This window comes from Nothobranchius furzeri, chromosome 5 (genome assembly GCF_043380555.1).
Source record: "Nothobranchius furzeri strain GRZ-AD chromosome 5, NfurGRZ-RIMD1, whole genome shotgun sequence".
In the NCBI taxonomy this organism is placed as follows: Eukaryota; Metazoa; Chordata; class Actinopteri; order Cyprinodontiformes; family Nothobranchiidae; genus Nothobranchius; species Nothobranchius furzeri.
In genome coordinates, this window is record NC_091745.1 from 59,600,628 (window position 1) to 59,619,716 (window position 19,089).

Below are 19,089 nucleotides of genomic sequence, written 5' to 3' on the forward strand. Positions count from 1 at the left end.
CTTGAACTATTTGAAAAAAAAAATATATATATATATATATATATATATATATATATATATATAACTAGAAATATTTAAAAAAAAAATCAAATACAGGCCAAAGAAATGATTAAGCTAATTATAATTAAAGATTTGTGCACATAAAAAAACATATCAACATAAAGTGTCCTCTTTTGGGATCATAGTATATCTGTTCTCTAAAAAAATCATTAACTTAATTTTAAATAAAAACAATAATTGCTAAAAACACATTTAAATCTCAAAATATATTTTTTAAAATCAAAATAATACTGAAATCTTAACATTACTGCACTGAACGGAGTGTTATTACAGACCTTTTAGTGAGACACTTGGGCTTGTGCTTCACTGATGATCTTTTTCATCCTTGGTGGCAGGGAGGCAACTGCTGTGATCAAGCACTTTTCTAGACACAGTCTGCTTCTCTGCTTTGTCTTGATCAGTGTCATTGCAGAGAAGGAGGCCTCACATAAATATGTGGAGGCAAAGGGTAGTAGCTGCTCCAAAGCTTTCTGTCCCATGTCATGGTGCTCCTGCTTCACATACACCCAAAACTGTGAAAGAGTGCACATGGAAAATTTCATCTGGAGGCCACGGTCAGATGACACTTCCAAGAGTTTTTCCTGATAGGTGACAGGGAGCTTTCTTCGGTTCGCTTCAGACAAGAGAAATGGGTTTCTCACCCAATCCAGCTGTGCAGATTTCTCCTCCATGTCAGGAAAATAGGAATGAAAATCCTGAATCAACTTGGTCAAATGTTCCACGATGATCAACTTGACCTGTGCTCTGTCCACATCCTCACTAGAGAGAAAATCATCCAGCTGAGGAAAGCAGGTGAAATCCTCCTGTGCACAGGCCCTCCTCCACAGTTCTGCTTTCTTCAGGAAGCCACCCACCTTGTCATACAGGTTTAAAATGCTGGAGTTCTTGCCCTGCAGAGATGTATTCAGTTCGTTCAGTTTGCTGAATATATCTGCCAGATAACACAGCTTTGCAAGCCAATCTGTGTCCTGGAACAAGGTGGCATGGGGAGATCTGTGCTCAGTCAGAAAGGCGTGCACTTCGGATCTTAATTCCAACAGCCGGTTGAGTATTTTCCCTCGAGAGAGCCAGCGCACTTCTGTGTGCAGCAGCAGTTGTGTGTGTTCAGCTCCCATATTTTCACAGAGGCGGGAAAACAGGCGCGCATTAAGTGGCCTTGACTTAATGAAGTTGATCACTTTGATGCTGCTGTTCAAAACGTCATGTAACACAGGGCTCATTTTCTTGGATGCCAATGCTTCCCTGTGTATGACACAGTGAGTCCACATCACGTCGGGGTTTTCTTTTTTAATGCGCGCTATCAGCCCTTTCGCGCGGCCCGTCATTGATGCTGCCGCGTCTGTACAGATGCTGCTGCAGGACTTCCAGCTCAAACCATATTCACAGAAAGCGCCATTGACAACATTAAATATGTCCTCTCCTGTTGTTTTCCCTTCCAAGCTTTTGCAGAATAGTATGTGCTCATAAATGTCATCAGTATCAACGTACCTCACAAAAGCAACAAGTTGTGCATTTCCACTGACATCTGTGGACTCATCCAGCTGGAGTGAAAAGGAGTCGCTAAGTTTTCCCACAACTTGCTCGACAATGTCTGTCCCCATTTTCTCGATTCTGCGGCAAATAGTGTCGTTTGACAAAGGCACGGTCTTTAATGTCTCTGCTGCGCGTTTGTCCAGCATCGTCTCAGCCAGCACTACAGCCGCGGGAAGGAGGAGGTCTTCAGCGATGGTGAATGGCTTCTTGGCTTTAGCTACGAGCAAAGCCACTGCATAAGACGCCTCCAGGGCTTTGGCTGATGTTGTGGAGGCCTTCCGCATCGTGTCTTGAGATGATCTGAATTCAGACAGTTTCCTCTTAAAAAAATCCGGTGGCTTACCAACATGACATCCATGTTTTGTCGTAAGATGGCGCTGCAGATGTGCTGGCTTCATGCTACTGTTAGCTAATTTCTCCCCACAGAAAAAACACAGTGCCTTGGGTGGGTTGCAACTCGTGGAAGTAAATCCAAGTAAAACATAATCTTCAAGATACAGCCGGAATTTTGCCGGCTCTGGTTTGGCCTTCTTGGCCACTTGTCCCTCCATGTTTTCCAAAGAATTGCTGCTGCGCTTCAGCCACGCGTCCATCGCTGATCCAAGTGAGTGACTGATGATGCCAGGCATTATATGACAGGTTGGAGTAAACCATCTTAAAATGGGGGGGGGGGGGGGGGGGGGGGGGGACGGACGGACTCTGGGATTTTGGGTAATGAATTTAGCCTATTTCTACTGAATATAAAACACGTTTTATGAACTTTTACTCAATTAATAAACATTTTAGGAAAGTATTTGTTAAATAATTATTTTTTAAAGATTTTCCATGGATACTATTTTTTTAAATGAATGTGCATTTTCTCACGTACCCCCTGGAGTTTCTTTACGTACCCCCAGGGGTACGCGTACCCCGATTTGAGAAAGGCTGATTTAGGAGACGCTTTATCCAAAGCGACTTACAATTTATAAGCTATAGGGCATGTTGTGATCTATGGGGGAAACCGGAGTACCCGGTGGAAACCCACGCATGCATGGGGAGAACACGCAACTCCACGCAGAAAGGCCACAGCCGAGCCGAGTTTCGAACTTACATGTATAATGCTAAGGAATTACATACTGCAACCAATATTTAATGCTTATTACTGTATTAGTGAGGTTTAGAAATAACCATTAGTTAACTGCTTACTAATGCATCAGATAATATGGTTAGTAACACTATGTAATGCATAAAATCCTTTAACACTTTATTTAATAGCATTTTAATGCTTAATGATGCACTAATGTTAATAAGGAGACCCTGGTTGTAAAGTGTTACTGAAAAGAAAGCAGCTATTCAGATTCTGTAGAGAAAACAACAGAAGTGTTTGGTTTTGACCCTCATGATGTCTCTACTGAACCCAGGTGTCTGCTGATGCACACTGGAGCGCTGTACCTGACCTCAGATCAGCTGATCAGCTCATCCTGCAGTCTGTGGCACACCTACCAGATCATAGTCTTCCTCAGCACCTTCCTCCTGACTCTCCTCAGCACCAGTGTGAGTATCACAGGCAGAAACCAGATGGGACTTTAAAACTGAGCCTGACCAGATCAAACATGTCAGCATTTAAAGGTTTATGAGCATCAAACATTAATGATGAGAGCAGAGAAAACAATGTTAAACTTAAGGAGACAAACTAGATCTTTGCTCACAGAAACAGCTATGTTTAGTTTTATGACAGAAGCAGAATGTTCTGGTAAATTCTGTTATATTTGCTCAACCTGCTTCAGGTGATGGTGGTAAGAGCTCGTCGTATCTACAGGCGGGTTGTGTCAGCACATGGTTACCTTGGCAACGAGCAGCGGACTTTGTTCCAAGTGATGGACCGACGGATGATCCTGTACCCGCTGGTGTTTGTCCTCTGCTGGGGTCCAGGTTAGGGTTTCTGTACAGATGCTGTTGTTGTTGCACACACCTGATGTTGGTCATCCTGATGGCCTCTGTGTGTGTGTGTGTGTGTGTGTGTGTGTGTGTGTGTGTGTGTGTGTGTGTGTGTGTGTGTTCCCTGGTTAGCCGTGACTCTGGCTCTGCTGCGAGTGTTCCGACCCTTGACGCATCACGGTCTGGTGATAGTCGTCCTTTACATACTTCAGGTCAGTCTGAACGATCAGTTTGTTTTCAGCTCGGAGATTATCGCCACCATTGAGACTCATGTTTTGATCATTCTAAACATTTAGGTGGTTTTGTGTGTTTTTAACCTTTTAAACAAAACTGAAAACTCAGAGCTGCTTTGGTCTGCCACTGAAGTCTGCTGTAGTTTTAGATCATGATGGTGATGATGATATAGTTTAATTTGTCTCCTCTACAGATTTTTAATCATCTGGGACAGCAGAAAGTGTTTCTATGATCTAAAACATAAATTATACAATTTATTATTCCACCGACTCTCCTCTAACGGACTGTTTTCTGTCCTCAGGCTCTCACCGCTGCCTCTCAGGGCTTCCTCAACTGTCTGGTCTACGGATGGACCTGTGCTCACCTGCGTCGAGCCAGTCTCAAGTTTTTTTTACGAGACGTGGACACCCAAACACCTCTGCTGCGGTCCCAGCGGAGCAAAGGTTACCAGAGCTTGAGGTCTGTGGCCTGAACTCTGGAGAAAGGCATCAGCTGTCCCTTTGGGTGGAAAGAAAACCACCATGACTGTGTCCAGCTCTGATCCAGAACCACTGAGGCGAGAAAAGGGGAAGAGGAAGACGAGGGGGAGTTATCGCAAAGAGGAAGAGCAACGAAGAAAACAGGATTTGAAAAAACGTTTTATTCTGTCAGAACTTCCAAACCTCGCAGGTGCTTTCGTTTCTGAATTAGGTCACATGAGCTTTGAGGATTAAGAAAGGTTCTAAAGAACTGATTCTAATGATTACGAGTTTCAGTTCACGTCAGACAAAAAGTAGTCTGGTCAAACTTTATTTCACATGTTAAAAACACAAACTTCTCTTTATTCAACTCGTTCTGAAGGAACCCGAGAGAAGAATAAAGAGTTTCTCCCCTCAGGTTGGACCAGATGAGGGAAAACAAAGCAAACATTTGGAAACAGATGCTTTCATGAGCTGATTCTCAGTTTGTCAGGTTTCCGTTCACAGCTGATGCTGCGTTCAGGGTCAGATAAAAACCTCAGTCAGTTCTGTCAGGGCCTCATTTCTTCTCATGCAAAAGCATTTTATCCCTGCAGACCAAGACCGGGTGGTTCTAATGGAGAAAAGCTGGTTCTGGTTCTGGTTCTAGTACCGACCATCTGCAGCAGCTTCAGACTCACAGACAAAAACTTTCATTTAGTCATGAAACATGAGGAATAAAACCAGATGAGACAAACTTCTAATCTAAATCTAATTTATTATAAAAAAAGGAAGAAAAGAGCTGATTTATTATAATAAATCCCAAATGAAGTTTAAACGTGTCATAAAAACTTTATTATACGACAGTTAGTTCTGACCGAGTGATTTGATTGGTCAAGAGACTTTCCAAGCGTGCTGATATTGGACTATAACAGCACTGGGACTGTTTACAAACATGATCACTCCGCTGTGCACAGGCGCTAACCGCTATTGTAGAAAATGTTTGTGTTGCCTAGCAACAGCCTTGTCTGAGTCTCCGTTTTGTGTTGGGACTATATGTGTTGGCGGAGCCTGATAAATGATTAAATAAATGAACAAATCATAATCTGTTGTTGCTTATTGTTGTTATAAAAAATAAAATGATCAGCTAGAACTGTTGTATTAAAGCAATATCACACTGGAGGTCGTGGGTTGTTGCAGAACATCAGCACTGGTGTAATTGTCTACGATCGAATCACACCAGTGCTGATATTCAGCAACAACGCACGACCTCTTGTGTGATGTTGCTTAATTTTATTGCTACAGACACAAAACGTCTTATTTATTGTTTTCCCTGTGGGAAGTTCTGGATCATAAATCATAAATGAGGAAGCTGTGGGCCGAGATGCTTTTCAGATGATTGGATGTTTTTAATCACCGTTATGCAATTAAAACATAATTAAAACCTTTTGTGTTTGTTCTGCTGAAGATGTTAAGATTCCACACATGACGTCATAAATGATGTAACTCTAGATGTTCTTCTGCTGACCAACAGAGCAGAAAGCTGCAGCATCCATTCAGAGAGACGCCACGTGATGCAGGACACTGATGTCACACACACACACACACACACAAACACACTCTCTCTCTCTCTCTCTCTCCCCCTCCATCCTGCTGTGGGCGTTCAGCAAGAACCAGCAGAACAATTAAATTCCTCTTTAATCAGCCCCGAAACTTTCTGAAAACTGATGTTCATGTTGTCAATGCAGACAAATCAAGACTAAAATCTGAAATGAAACATCAGCTGTTTGTGAGAGAGAGGAGGTGCAGGATGAAGCTCAGCCATCGAGAAGTTCACCTGATGGCACAACACAAGTCATCACAAGGCACTATAGACATTTTCATTGAACCTACAGAGCACTACATGTTGTAATTAGTTCATTTTTTAATAAAACCCAGCAGACTGCACGGACTTGCAGCATTTACTTTGTGTGAATGTAGCAACAGCGGAGAGGAAAGTTTAGGGTGAAAAATGTTTATTTTCATTATCAGGAACAAACATTAATAAAGAGGACAGAACAGCTGCGTTTCACTGATCCATTATCCGACAAGACCCATCATAGCGGTTATCTTTGATTAGGCCATAGTTGGGTCCCCCAGTGCTCACAAAGTCTGAAACCGTCTTGGTTCCCTTAAAGTTTCTGTTGCGGATCAGCTGACAAAAAACAGATTTTAGAGATCTTTAGTTTAGAAGAAACATTTCAGCCTGACTTTATCTGAGATCTCAAAGTGTTTTCTAGTTTGGGTTTTTAAAAGATCTTTTTAAAAAAAGTTTTAATAGATCCGTGTTATTTTTATGTTTTTAAGTTCTGTGCATAAAATCCCTCTCAAGTGTGTGTGTGTGTGTGGGGGGGGGGGCTGCTTCTATGTTAATTTTCCTCATTGTGACATCACAAACAGGGACTTTTTGAAACAGCTCATTTGAGCTCTCTTGAAACCAAACACTGACAGAAAACGGATGGATGGATATGTTTTCAACGTTTGTAGTATTTCTAGAGGCAGTGCAAAATAATACAAAAAATATTTAAAAAAAAAAACGAGTCTTTCATATGTTTCCTTGGTAAAGGGTAAATGGCCTGTATTTGATATAGCGCCTTCTAGAGTCCTGGAACCCCCCAAGGCACAATCAGTCATTCACCCATTCACACACACATTCACACACTGGTACGATGTAGCCACAGCTGCCCTGGGACGCACTGACAGAGGCGAGACTGCCGAGCACTGGCGCCACTGGTCCCTCCGACCACCACCAGCAGGCAAGTTGGGTTAAGTGTCTTGCCCAAGGACACAACAACAGACTAGAACATGCAACCTTCCGATTACGGGGCGAGCACTTAACTCCTGAGCCACCGTCGCCCCTAAACAACAATAAATTTATTTGTGTATTTTTTTAATATAAAGAACCTTAATACCACCAGTCAAATTGGGCCAAAGTGCTGGACACTTAAAGACATAAAATACATGAAAAGATAAAAACAAATATAAAACAGCCAGACTAATAACACACTGAGACCAATTAAAAACAAACAAACAAACAAAAAAAGATCCAAACTCACGTTCAATAAATCTGGTATTGGACCTAAACATGATGGTTCTGTCTGGAATCGCAAGGATCCACTCACCTCACTGACACTTAACTCAAAAACAAAATCAGCTGATCCAATCAGACCCACCGATCTGAGGCTGAACCTTTCCTCAACACCTTCAACAAGAGGTTAGGTAGCTAGCTGCTCCAGAGCAGGTGTGTGTTGACACACGGAGAGAAGACATCAAATGGATGTCAGCTCGCCTCCCAAGCTGAGCTCATGTGTCGAGCATCAGTCACCACCGTCTGAGAGGAGTCCACGTCCGTTTCCTTTATGGATGAGCCACTGATCGCCGTTTTCCAGCATCACTCTGCAAAACCAACAATCATCTCAGCATGTTTGAGCATACAGGAACACAGAAGTTTGGACCTCACACATTTCCTAAGGCCATATTTACTCGCCTCACACTTTTAAAATGCTATGAAACATACATTCATCCTGAAATCATTACCAGGAAGAACTTTAAAGAGCTCACAAGAACAATTATTGGCTTACTTTCAGAGGAAAAGGGGGAAAAAACATTTAATTTTATTATGAGAGTCTTTAACCATAGGTGGTCTTCCTTGTAGTTTTACTGACCGAACTCCAGTGTGGCTAACTCCGAAAGCAATAGGATATCCTTTTAACGGCATTAGTACTTGCTCAGCTTGGTAAACTCGCTGGTTGTAGAGATCCGTCAGCTCCGGGCCAGAGAGGTCGTAGTTGTAGTTGCTGTAACTTCCTGTCAGAAAGTAAAATTCACAAACACAGCTGGGTGTTGGGTCTTGACACCTCAGGACACCTGGCTCAGACCTTTCCTCCTGATGAGGACTCCACAGAAGCGACCAACAGGGCCAGAGCTGCTGCCCAGAGGAGGATCTTCAGTCCAGTCATGGTTCTCTTTTAGGGTCAGATCAGAGAGAGGCCAGCTTATAGAGTCTAGAAAACTCCCCCCACACGGTTCTGTCCAAACAGGCTGCTAGTTGTTTTCCACTCAGCTGATCGATCAGATGGCTGGATCAGAATCAGAACACGAACCAAAAGCATGAAGAACTTTTCCAGGAAAAATATGTACTTCACTGGTTTTATGGTTTATGGGGCAGCAGTAGCTCAGGAGGTAGAGCGGGTTGCCTCATGATTGAAGGGTCATGGGTTTGATTCCAGCTCCCGCCAGGGGTATTCTGCTGTTGTGTCCTTGGGCAAGACACTTCACCCAACTTGCCTGTGTTGGTGGTGCATGATCAGAGGGGTCGACGGTGCCAAATGGCAGCCTCGCCTTTGTCAGATCGCACCAGGGCGGCTGTGGCTACAAATGAGCTTACCATCACTAGCAGTGTGTGAATGGGAGAATGCATGAAAGCGTCTTTGAGTGTCCTAAACAAGCGCTATATGAGTTTGATGTATTATCATGGTTCAAACCCGGACTGTCTGTGTCAGCCATTGTGTTCTTGGGGATGACACTTGTCCTCCTCGTCTGTTGGTGGTTGTTGGAGGGTACAACTTCCTCTGAATCCTTCATGAATCCTCTTTTTTCCCCTGACAGAATGAACAGGTCTGCAGCTAGACAACAGCACTGTTCTGTGGTTGTGAAATGTGGTACTTTAATTGTTTGATCAGTGTATAAAACCAGTGAGCAGCAGCTCAAAGATGGTGTGTTTAAGTGATGAAACTTCAGAAATGTCCCGCGCTCCCCCAACTTCTAAATGCTGCCAAAGAGAGACATGAAGCAGCTTCTCTTTATTTTGATTGGCTGATGTCTTCTGGTCTTCCTGTCTGTGTATTTTTGTTCTTTGGGGTCAATAAAAACCTTTAGTTGCCAAAACTATCCTGTAAAAATGACAGAAAACATAACTTATTTCAGATATTTCAATTTTATTCTTATTGAAATAAAACTCCAGAAGCTTTCATAAATAAATAAGTAAATAAAATAAATCAATAAACAGTGTTTGTATAAAAATCAGTTATTATTTTCATGCTTTGTTGATGAGGAGAAAACAGCAAAGGAACAGTTTTTCTGTAGAATCTTTGAGAAACATTTCTCTGACCGATGGTGACCTCAGCGTTGCTCCGACTGGATTCCTGGCTTCACGCCTTCAGCCGTACAGGAAGTCTTCATGGTGGTGCATAAAAACATCTCGGCTGCTAAACAGACTAGAGCTGCTGGAGCTGACGCCGCCAATCATGGCGAGGTAGGAATGATGCAAGATAGGAAGCTGGACGGACAGACGGCGTTGGACGCTGAGAGAAACCACACAAAGATCTTCATCATCAAGTTCATGGCTCTGGAGCAAACTGATGGTGAATTTATCACTACTCACTACAGAGTATGGAATTAAATTACTTTTTATGATCATTTTGATGAATATTACTGCAATTCCTTTAGTTTAGATTAGGGAGTCTCAGAAAGAAATGGGGACCGAGCAACCATCCCTGAGGAACACAAAATCCCAGCCTACTGAGACGAAGACCAGTTCTAATGTCCACCGTATCAATGTCAAACCCTGCTTCTGCATGATCAGGTCTGGGACCAGATTGACCAAATTTTAGATCAAACCTTGTTATATTTCTCTTCAACAAAAAGGGCGGAGCTAAAGCCTCCACCTGAGCTTGATGCATTAAAACGGTTGTGTGAATGTAACTATAAAATCAGGTGGCAGGAGGTCCCTCTGGTGAACTTCCTGTCTGATTGGTTGTTGTTATTTTAACTCACTGTTCAGGAGAGTTGATGTCGACTGGACTTGACGCTTTTTCCTGCAGGTGTTTGCTGTAAGAACAGACCTGAACTTCATGAGCTGACATCCGAGAACTGAGTTCAGGTCCTGACAAAAGCAGAATTAAAAAGAAAAGATACACTTGTTAGGAAAGTGAAAAGCTTTAACTCCTGTGAGCTATCGGGGGATTTCTGATGTTACCAAGTTTTCCTCCTGCTTCATCCTGAATCATCTCAGAGAGCTGCAAGTTGATGGTTTCTACCTGGACATCCAGCTGGAACAGAACAGAATAAATACCTGCTCACACAATCGTCTGTGGTTTCACTGCTCCAGAACCTGACCCGACTCCACCTGAGCGCTTTGACTCTTCAGCTCCTCATTCATCCTTCTCAGCCGGTCCTCATCTTCCTCATCTGCTGCTTCATCCTGCAGCTCAGCTGATTGCTGCAGCTTCCTGCTGCTTGATAAAACTAAACAAATCTGAAAAGAAAGAAAAAGAAACTTCAGACATCTGAGTATTAAGCTGCATTTGATGCTTCTCAACTGCAAAGGCAGCAGACTCACCTGAGGTCCGAACAGACCACTCAGGATGAAGAGGTTACAGCTGAGGATGAGGATGCTGCTCAGACAGAACTGAACAGGAGGATCATGGGATGTCAGCAGAGCTCCCATCACACCCGACATGCTGAACAGCGTCACAGAAAACACGCTGAGGATGAGGAGCTTACTGCTGGCGGCAGAAGGACCCAGATCTGCTGTCCTGATGCTCCAGGCCAGGAAACAACCAAAACCCTGAAGAATAAAGACAAAATCCAGAAGATCCTCTGAAATCCTACTGATGTTCTGAACAATGAAAATGAAAGAAAAACTGTTAAATCACACAATCCACTTGTTGTCTGAAGAAATTAATCAGAGTAACAAGCTTTTCAAGTTTAGACAGAGCTTCATTAAAGTGATCAACCTCTGTGTGTTAATGAGGGAAACAACCAGAAGATCCAACCCTAATGTCCACCTTCGCATGACGGACACACGTTTAGGACAGAATGCCATCTGAGGTTTCATCTCTGAATCCGATCCCTGGTCATTTTCACAGCAACAACAAAGACCATGTGAGCCTCTGGAGGTTTGATTAGGAAGCTAGCTCACATCAACAAACTTCTCTCTCTAGTCTAAATGTTTGGTACTTTGCATTTCCCTGTTTGAACAGAGAAACTCCTCCTCTGAGTGTGATGCTTAATCAGTAACCAGTCAGATCAACACACTGTTGTTTCTGCGAAAGACACTGCTCAGAAGCATTAATCATTTTACAGTAAGGTGCTGTTATTAATGTGCTTTTTTGTGTTCATACTTTAAATCAAAACTTCCCCATGTAATTCCATGACTGAATGGAAGTTCAGGAAGTTTGTTCCAGCAGTTCTGCAGCACAGCCCTAGAGCCTCATGGGGACGCCAGAGCAGCTTCAAAATTCCGTTTGAATCTTCATGTTTGATTATATTGTGTTTACATCCACGGTGTTCAGAAAAAATCCTTTTATTCTAGTCAGCGGTGTCTGGTCATTAGAGGCAGGTGGAGCACAGCGCCCCCTGCTGTCAGTCAGAATAACTACAAACTGGTAAATGTAGTTATTTGTCTGAATGCTTTTAATGTACAAACTTTAAATTTAGATTTTCCATCTCTGAAACACACATTATATCAATGAGGGTGATATTTTATAGGCTTTTGCTTCTACCTAAACCTGTTCAGTCATGAAATGTTCAAAAGTTAATGAGATTGTATGGGAAATGTGTAGATACTAAAATAGATATGATTCAAGTATATACAAAATTTGTGAAGGTATGGGAATATATGGATTTATATGTATGATATGTTACTGTCTACATGAATTACTGTTTTTGATGATGATGGCTGAATAAAATTGATCATTCATTCATTCATTCATTCATTCATTCATATTTTATGGTTTTAGCTTTGTGGTTTGGATCATTTTCTCTGTGGAGTTCATTTGAGACTAAATCAGCAGTGTTATTCATCAGAAAACTGACATATTTCAGTAGATTCATCTGTTCAATGCTATTAGCTTGACTTTAGTCAGCCAGTCAGGAGGGTAGTGAGTTACTCTGGTGCTCAGTAGTTCAGAGCAGGGTCTCACGGAGGTTTTTTGGCTAGAGGTGATGGAGTTTGTGGTAAAGGAGATTTTCTGGGTCATCTCAGCAGTTTGTTTCCAGCATCTTTTTCTCCACTACTCATGTTTACTTTTCATTCTAGTTTTTCCTCTTTTTTCCAACCTCCTCCCATGGATGTTGTAAATGTTTGTGTGTTCTGACCATCACAGGTGTTTTGTATCCATACACAGCTGTGAGCCACTGCTCCATGTTGGTGCTGCTGCAGAGTTTAGAATATGAGCGGATGATGACGTCCTGATCATCAAGGTATTCCTGAAACGCAAACAGACAGATCCTAACATTTTCAGTCCTTTTGCACACGCCTTCTTTATTTCTGTGCTGGTTTGGTTCAAACATTCTGAGGCTGCTTCATTGCACAAACCAACTTTTTTGTCTAAAACGTCCGTTTTGGTTTTCAGGTTGCAACAAGTTTTAAAATGAAAGCGTTCTGACATTCCGACCTAGAGGGCTTCTGATGACAGAGCTCTTGGTTTCATTGTTCACATTCAAAGTAGTCCAACAGAACCGAATCAGCCTCTTTGACTTTTGGGTCATTTCTTCAATGTGGACGGTCAGGACTGCTGCAGACTGGTCCATAACCTGTCCCATCAATGTCCCTCAAGGCTGCAAAAGTTGATGTGAGACATTTCATGGACCCTTGTGCAATCAGAACCTTGATCAAAGCCTGCACCTTCACAGAACCCTGATCCGATTCCATCAAGACCATCAAAGCACAGATTGTCCTCACCTCTGAGCTGTGGTGAAGCACCACCCATCTGAGGGGGTCCATGACTTGCCAGGAGGTCAGAATAAGAACATCCAGCAGGAACATCCAGAGCAGAAGGAGCCCCGGCTGCATGTGATTCTGCTGATTGTAATAAAAACAAATCAGTTTCCTCAAATTTCAATCTTCATCACTTTATATAGTTTATTTATTTATTTATTTGTGAAGGTTGAAAAATAAAGATAATTTGAGACTCACCCTCTGCCTGATGTTGCAGAAGAAGTAGACCCTCCAGGTCTTGGCGAGCAGAACCGAGAAGCCCACCGTGTGCCCCACAGAGAGAGTCCACAAACGGGCCTGAATCAGAACTACCCAGGTGAGCTGATAACTTCCTCAGTAACACGATTAATCATCACTCAGCTGTTTGTCATTTGTCACAACCTGCTCAGGAGAAACATCAGTGTTGAACTCACAGAACAGAGAATGTTAAAGACTTCTTCTGGGAGCGAGGCACCATCCAGTCCGGAGAGGAGGACTGAGGTGGAGGACAGCAGGAGGCCCACCAGGAGCAGCTTGTCCCAGGAGGAGGTGTTGGAGCTCAGCAGCCTGGATGTGGATGGAGAGCTGAATGAGAGACAGGCTGAGACTTCACCGTCAGGAGGATTCATGCAAAGCTCACCAGTGTTTGTGTTTGATGATGATGAAGCAGAGGATGATCAGAGTGATGAAGATGGTTACAGCAGCAGCTGATGACACCGTGGTGTAAAGAAGGAGGCTGATGTGGTGGTGGTGCAGGTGGACCAGAGTCTGGTCTTTAGCTGGACCTGGACCTGCAGATGTCATTCATTAGATCACTTTTAGTAACTTTATCAGGAAACTGTTATATTTTTTTATTTTTACATTTCATCAAAATTCTCCTTGAAACCAGTTTCAGACATCAGCTGTAGTTTAAAATAACCTTCAGAAATCAGCGGTTCTATTAACTACGCACAAAAACACATTCAAATAAAACGAATAATAACCCTTTATTGATGACTAATGAGTGTGTGTTTCAGACTGCTGTAAAGTTCAGTATTAATCTTCTATGTGAAGAGATTTCATTTGACCTTTGAACTTGAGCAGGTGGTTCATCAGTCGGAGCTGCTGGTTGCTTGTGTTAAACTCTCCTACCAGCACACCACTGTCACCTGAGGACACACACACACACACACACACACACACACACACACACACACACACACACACACACACACACACACACACACACACACACACAGACACACACTTCTACATAGCTGCACAAAACGGAAGCAAACCAGGCAGATCTGAGTCTTCATTACCCTGAAACTGGATCAGCTCAATGGACGTCATTCTGTCCCCATTACGGAACGAAACTGAGCCCTTAACAAGGAAAGAATGCTTAACATCATTGAGGTCTATTACAGGTGTATTACAGGTGTATTACATTTGTATACCAGACGTATCATAGGTGTATACCAGACGATCATAGGTGTATTATAGGTGTATATGTGTTTTTCAGGTGTACTATATATGTACCTCAGGTGTATCACAGATGTATTACAGGTGTATTACTGATGTATACCAGACGTATCACAGGTGTGTTATAGGTCTATCACAGGTGTGTTACAGGTGTATCACAGGTGTATGCCAGGAGTATCACAAGTGTGCTACAGCTGTATCATAGGTGCACCACAGGTGTCTCACAGGTTTATGCCAGATGTATCATAGGTCTATCACAGGTTTGTTACAGGTGTATCAAAAGTGTATACCAGGAGTATTACAGGTGTATACCAGGAGTGAGTATCACAGGTGTATCACAGGTGTATAGGTGTGTCACAGGTTTATTACAACTGTGCAGGTGTATTACAGGTGTAATTTTCATGTTTCGGATCTCCTCACAGTGACTCCTTCGAACTGTGTGTTCTTCACAGCCTCTATCAGCATCTTGACCTCCTCTTCCTCACTGACCGTCACATTTCTCTGAGCTCCATATTTCTCTCGGAGTTTCACCGCTTCCATCACCTGACTTAGCGCCCTGGCAGCGACCCAAACTGCATCATAGGCAAAGGTGTGGTGAGGGCTGCCCTCTGACCCCTCCTGCATCAGCTGCTTGAGGTAGGACTCCTGGAAGTCATGAGGAGTCTGTGAACGAGATCTTTGTTTAAGGTAGACTTCCTGTTTTTGTGTCCATGTGAGTCACATAAACTTCACATCCAGAACAGTTTGCTGCTGGATTAGAGGTTGAACATTTCTGACCCGTCCAGAGACTCCTGGTGTGTTTCTGGTGCTGAAGTCTCGGGCCTGTAGCCTGAAGGATCCATCGGCCGCCATCAACAGGTTGTGAGCAGAGCAATGTGATGGCTGCCATCCCAGCCTCCATCCAGCTGTTCCTCCAGCTGCAAAAATCCACTGGTACCGAGGTCCAAACAGGTTTAGTCGGTAGGCCTGAACATCACACACAGAAACATGTTTTTTTGGACTTGTGATTAAATATGTGGATTATTTATTTGTGTCTAATTTTGCTGCCTCAGTAAAATCCTGAAACAGGAAGTCTGAACTCTCACTCACGCAGCAGAGCACTTCAGACACAGAACCATCCTCAAATAAGGCGATGATGATGCGTACATCTCGTTTCTGTAAAGTCGGAACAAACATGGATCCCTGAACTGAAACCTGAACATGAAGCATCCTGAACCTCTGCTAGCCCCTCAGCTACCTTCAGCTCCTTCAGGCTGCTGCAGGCATCGTCAGAGAAGTTTTCTGCAGCAACGAGCTGAACGTCGGCCTTCAGCAGCTGTCGGATCAGATCCTTCTTCATCTGCAGAGAAATCAGACGAGGTACCAGAGGAACTGCTGATGAGAAAAGGTGAATGACCAGGTGATTTTTAAACAAACTGAGTATGTTCAAATTCCAATTCTGTTATCTGCACAGAACAAAGGTTAAAGGTCACATTCTGAGAAATGTATTCTGAAGGGTTGTTTCAGACAAAAGTTTCACTGATTAAACTTCACAAAGTAGTTTTTTTGTTAAAACAGATCTCTAATAAATGCTCAAATGATAGATGGAATTGGTGTTGATCTTAGATTTGTCAGTAGGTCAGTAGGTCACCATCTCCCATCACCTCAGTCAACCCAGGTTCTTCCTCTGTAACCAGCCCGATTCGCCTCCACTTGTATCGCTGCAGCAGCTTCACTGCGGCCTGGTTCAGATTTCGAACTGAAGGAGCTGTGCTGAACAGGTTCCTGTACCACTTCTTGTTGGATTGGCTGGGGGGCGGGGCCACAAAGGACACCTTTGAAACCATGGGAAAATAAAATGAGGTGATAACTCAGATAACAGATCACACAGAGTGATGACATAAAAAATGTTGCACTTGAACCAGGCTGAGAGCAGGCAGAGCACGAGCGATGAGCGCCGTTACGGGTGGACACATCCCCCCAAACAGTAACAGGTACCTAGGCCCCGCCCACAAGGTGTCAAACAGGACTTTTAGAGCTTTAGCAGGATCACACTGAAAAATATGAATAAAACACCATCATGTGTGTTTGTAGGGAGAACTGAGCAAGATAACAGTTGGAACTCTTCATCCCTTGGTATCATTAGGATGTGTCTACGTGTTGGAGAAGGAACGAGAATATCAGAGGGAAAACCAAACTGGAACCAGGAATGTGCATCAGCCTGAAATGCTGGAACAGATGAATGCTGACTAAAAACAAGGCTGACTAAACAAAATGTGAAATTAGAAGAATTATTGGTTCCTTTTATTTTTACAAAAAAAAGACATTCTACTTGTTTTAGATCTGTTGGAGTGAAATCTAGAACACAGCTGACCAAAGTTTATCAGGAGGCTTTTAGTTCTGGAGACCAACCTGTGAGTCCAGCAGCTGGAACTGGATCTCATAGTTTCCCAGTGGTGGTGGCTGTTTCTCCAGGTCCTGCAGAGCCAGTCTGACAGCTGGAACCAGTCTGGCCATCAGGTTCTCTCGACCTGGCCCAGGGCTGACCGGCATCATCAACAGCACGGGCACAGGGTGCCGGACCAGAGCCAGCACTGATCCGCCTGCCAGCCAGCAGACCAGCAGTAGCTTCAGCCCTTCCTGAACCCATCCAAACCCACCCATTCTCTGCTTCGATTGCAAACTTCTGATCGTCCTGCAGGAAGAGTAATCCTCAGTAAGCAGCTGACAGGCGACGAGTCCTCTGAGGAGATAAAAGGATCAGCAGCAGCGCAAGATGTCACCAGTAACCACAGATTAACACCAAAAACACAGTAAAACAAGAAAGCATTCATAGACAGTGCTGCTATAAAAGAAGAGAAGAGCCGCTGTGACAGCCTTGTCATCCAAACAGGAAGTCACTGAAAATTAAAATAAATTTCAGCAATTTCAGTGTTAACAAAACATTTGTAGAAAATGTGCTGCATGCTGCCACACTGCTTGTAATTCAGGAGGCATGGCCATAATAAAGCATGCAAGCAGAGTAGAAAGTAACCAAAGTATGTTTTGTTGATTAAATAATTTATTTGTGATTGTAGTTCAAAATAAAAATATGATAAATTGCACTAAACTAGTAAAAATACACCATCTGCTTCAGTCACACCAGCCACACACAGAGCAGGGGTTCATTAAAACAATTTGGACAATTTCGACTCGGGCTTTTCTTTCAGTGACAATCATTTATATTTCTGAAAGCATTCTTTGTTGGCAGCATTTTTCAGACCTGCCAAAACTTTTGCACAATACACTCTCTCCCTCTGTGTGTGTATATATGTGTGTTTGTGTGTGTGAGTGTGTGTGTGTGTGTGTGTGTGTGTGTGTGTGTGTGTGTGTGTGTGTGTGTGTGTGTGAAGTACAATGAATGTATTTTCGTTCAGGTTCGCATTTTTATTCACAGTTGAGGTGTGTGTGTGTGTGTGTCACGGTGTGAAAATGTGGTCATGCAACCATTTAACCAGCTGTGTTGCAAGATTTTCCATGTCCAAAATGAGCTTATATGATTTCCAGACCGTTCTGTGCATAAGTAAGCTTTAGAAATGAGAAATCTGATCACTACCAGACCTGGAGAACTAAAACCCATTCCAAAAGAACCTGTGTGCCAAAACAAAGTAGGTCAGAAGATAGAAGCAACCTTCATGCCTTCTTCTAAAGATGTTCAAGAACAGGAAAATCCAGAACAACATCTAAAGCCCTGCTGGCCTCACCAAAAACACCCCAATGATCCCAAAGACCTCTGGATAAATCTGTAGACTGAAGAGACAAAAGCAGGCCTACCTGGAAGGTGTGCATCCAGTTCCATCTGGAGTACTACAGCCAGACATGGTGGTGGCAGTGTGATGGTATGGGGCAGCTTCAAGACCTGGACAATTTTAGTAATTTGGAACCATGAATCACGCCCTCTATAGCACATCCAGGAACAGGTAAACAGGTTGTTCATGGCATTCCATTTTCATGAAAACATTTAGAACACAGCAACGATGTGAATTTTATGAATGTGTTTTAGCAATTAGCAGACCAACAGCTCCTACACAAAAGTATTTCTCATATAAACAATATAATTTGAGAGAGGAATGGAATTTAAAATACCCATCTGTGCGCACGAACAACAGTAAAAAGTCAGTGCATCTCTGTTTGTGGGGTAAAATTATGGAATGGATTAAATAGTGATTTAAAGCAATGTCCAAGTATGACCCAATTTAGAAAGTGGTACAAAAACATGGTCTTCATGAGGTACAGGGAGGAAGAGGGATTTTGACTCAAAAAGATCCAATGAGTGGTGTGAGGGTGTAAGTGTACAAAAGAAAATGGGGTGTGTTGTAAGTGTGTGTAGTAGGGAATGTTAATCGCTGTGTGTGGTGGATAAATGGAAAAGGTATGTGGAACTATTTTGTATGTAATGGTGTAAATAGGCCCTTTGACTATAGATGAATATAGAAAATTTATGATGAATTAGAAAAACGACATTGTTCCTTTTGATCTTGAACAAATGGAAAAGGGGGTTAGGATTTAAAAAGCACTAGCTTCCTCCTACTCCTTTTCAAAAGGAATATGATAATTAAATTTTTGTGTGATTATCAGTGATTTTATTTTAATGTCTACAATGACTTTATTATTATTATTGTTATAATAGTTATTTTATTCTTATTATAATGTTCGAAATAAAGATTTCATTCATTCATTCTCTCACAG

At 42.7% G+C, this 19,089-nt stretch overlaps 2 protein-coding genes across 4 annotated transcripts in view; one reads left to right on the forward strand and one right to left on the reverse strand.

The window, feature by feature from the left end:
* tmem116 (transmembrane protein 116) overlaps positions 1–5,286 on the forward strand; it is a 13,486-nt gene extending 8,200 nt beyond the window's left edge. Inside the window, exons 8-11 of the mRNA XM_054740800.2 lie at positions 2,994–3,126; positions 3,360–3,504; positions 3,643–3,722; positions 4,046–5,286. Of these exons, the coding sequence (XP_054596775.1) occupies positions 2,994–3,126; positions 3,360–3,504; positions 3,643–3,722; positions 4,046–4,216 (529 nt within the window). The 3' untranslated portion in view covers positions 4,217–5,286. The remainder of the gene's footprint in view (positions 1–2,993; positions 3,127–3,359; positions 3,505–3,642; positions 3,723–4,045) is intronic.
* Positions 5,287–9,120: 3,834 nt separating this feature from the next.
* On the reverse strand, positions 9,121–19,039 carry LOC107379040 (gamma-aminobutyric acid type B receptor subunit 2). Of its 3 annotated transcripts, none has more exons than XM_054740802.2 (19): positions 16,774–19,039; positions 16,278–16,415; positions 16,026–16,196; positions 15,620–15,721; positions 15,472–15,537; positions 15,160–15,348; positions 14,803–15,045; positions 14,223–14,283; positions 13,989–14,069; positions 13,562–13,712; positions 13,356–13,488; positions 13,141–13,239; positions 12,907–13,023; positions 12,321–12,431; positions 10,561–10,788; positions 10,348–10,476; positions 10,198–10,270; positions 9,996–10,104; positions 9,121–9,523 (listed from the first exon to the last, which is right to left on the reverse strand). In XM_054740802.2, the coding sequence occupies exons 1-19, from the start codon at positions 17,023–17,025 to the stop codon at positions 9,379–9,381; spliced, it is 2,598 nt and encodes an 865-aa protein (XP_054596777.2). In that variant the 5' UTR covers positions 17,026–19,039; the 3' UTR covers positions 9,121–9,378. The 3 variants fall into 3 exon arrangements, with proteins under 3 accessions (XP_054596777.2, XP_054596776.2, XP_070407909.1); XM_054740801.2 differs by having other exon boundaries at positions 12,907–13,026; XM_070551808.1 differs by lacking the exon at positions 9,121–9,523 and having other exon boundaries at positions 10,338–10,476; positions 12,907–13,026.
* Between the last annotated feature and the right edge of the window lie 50 nt (positions 19,040–19,089).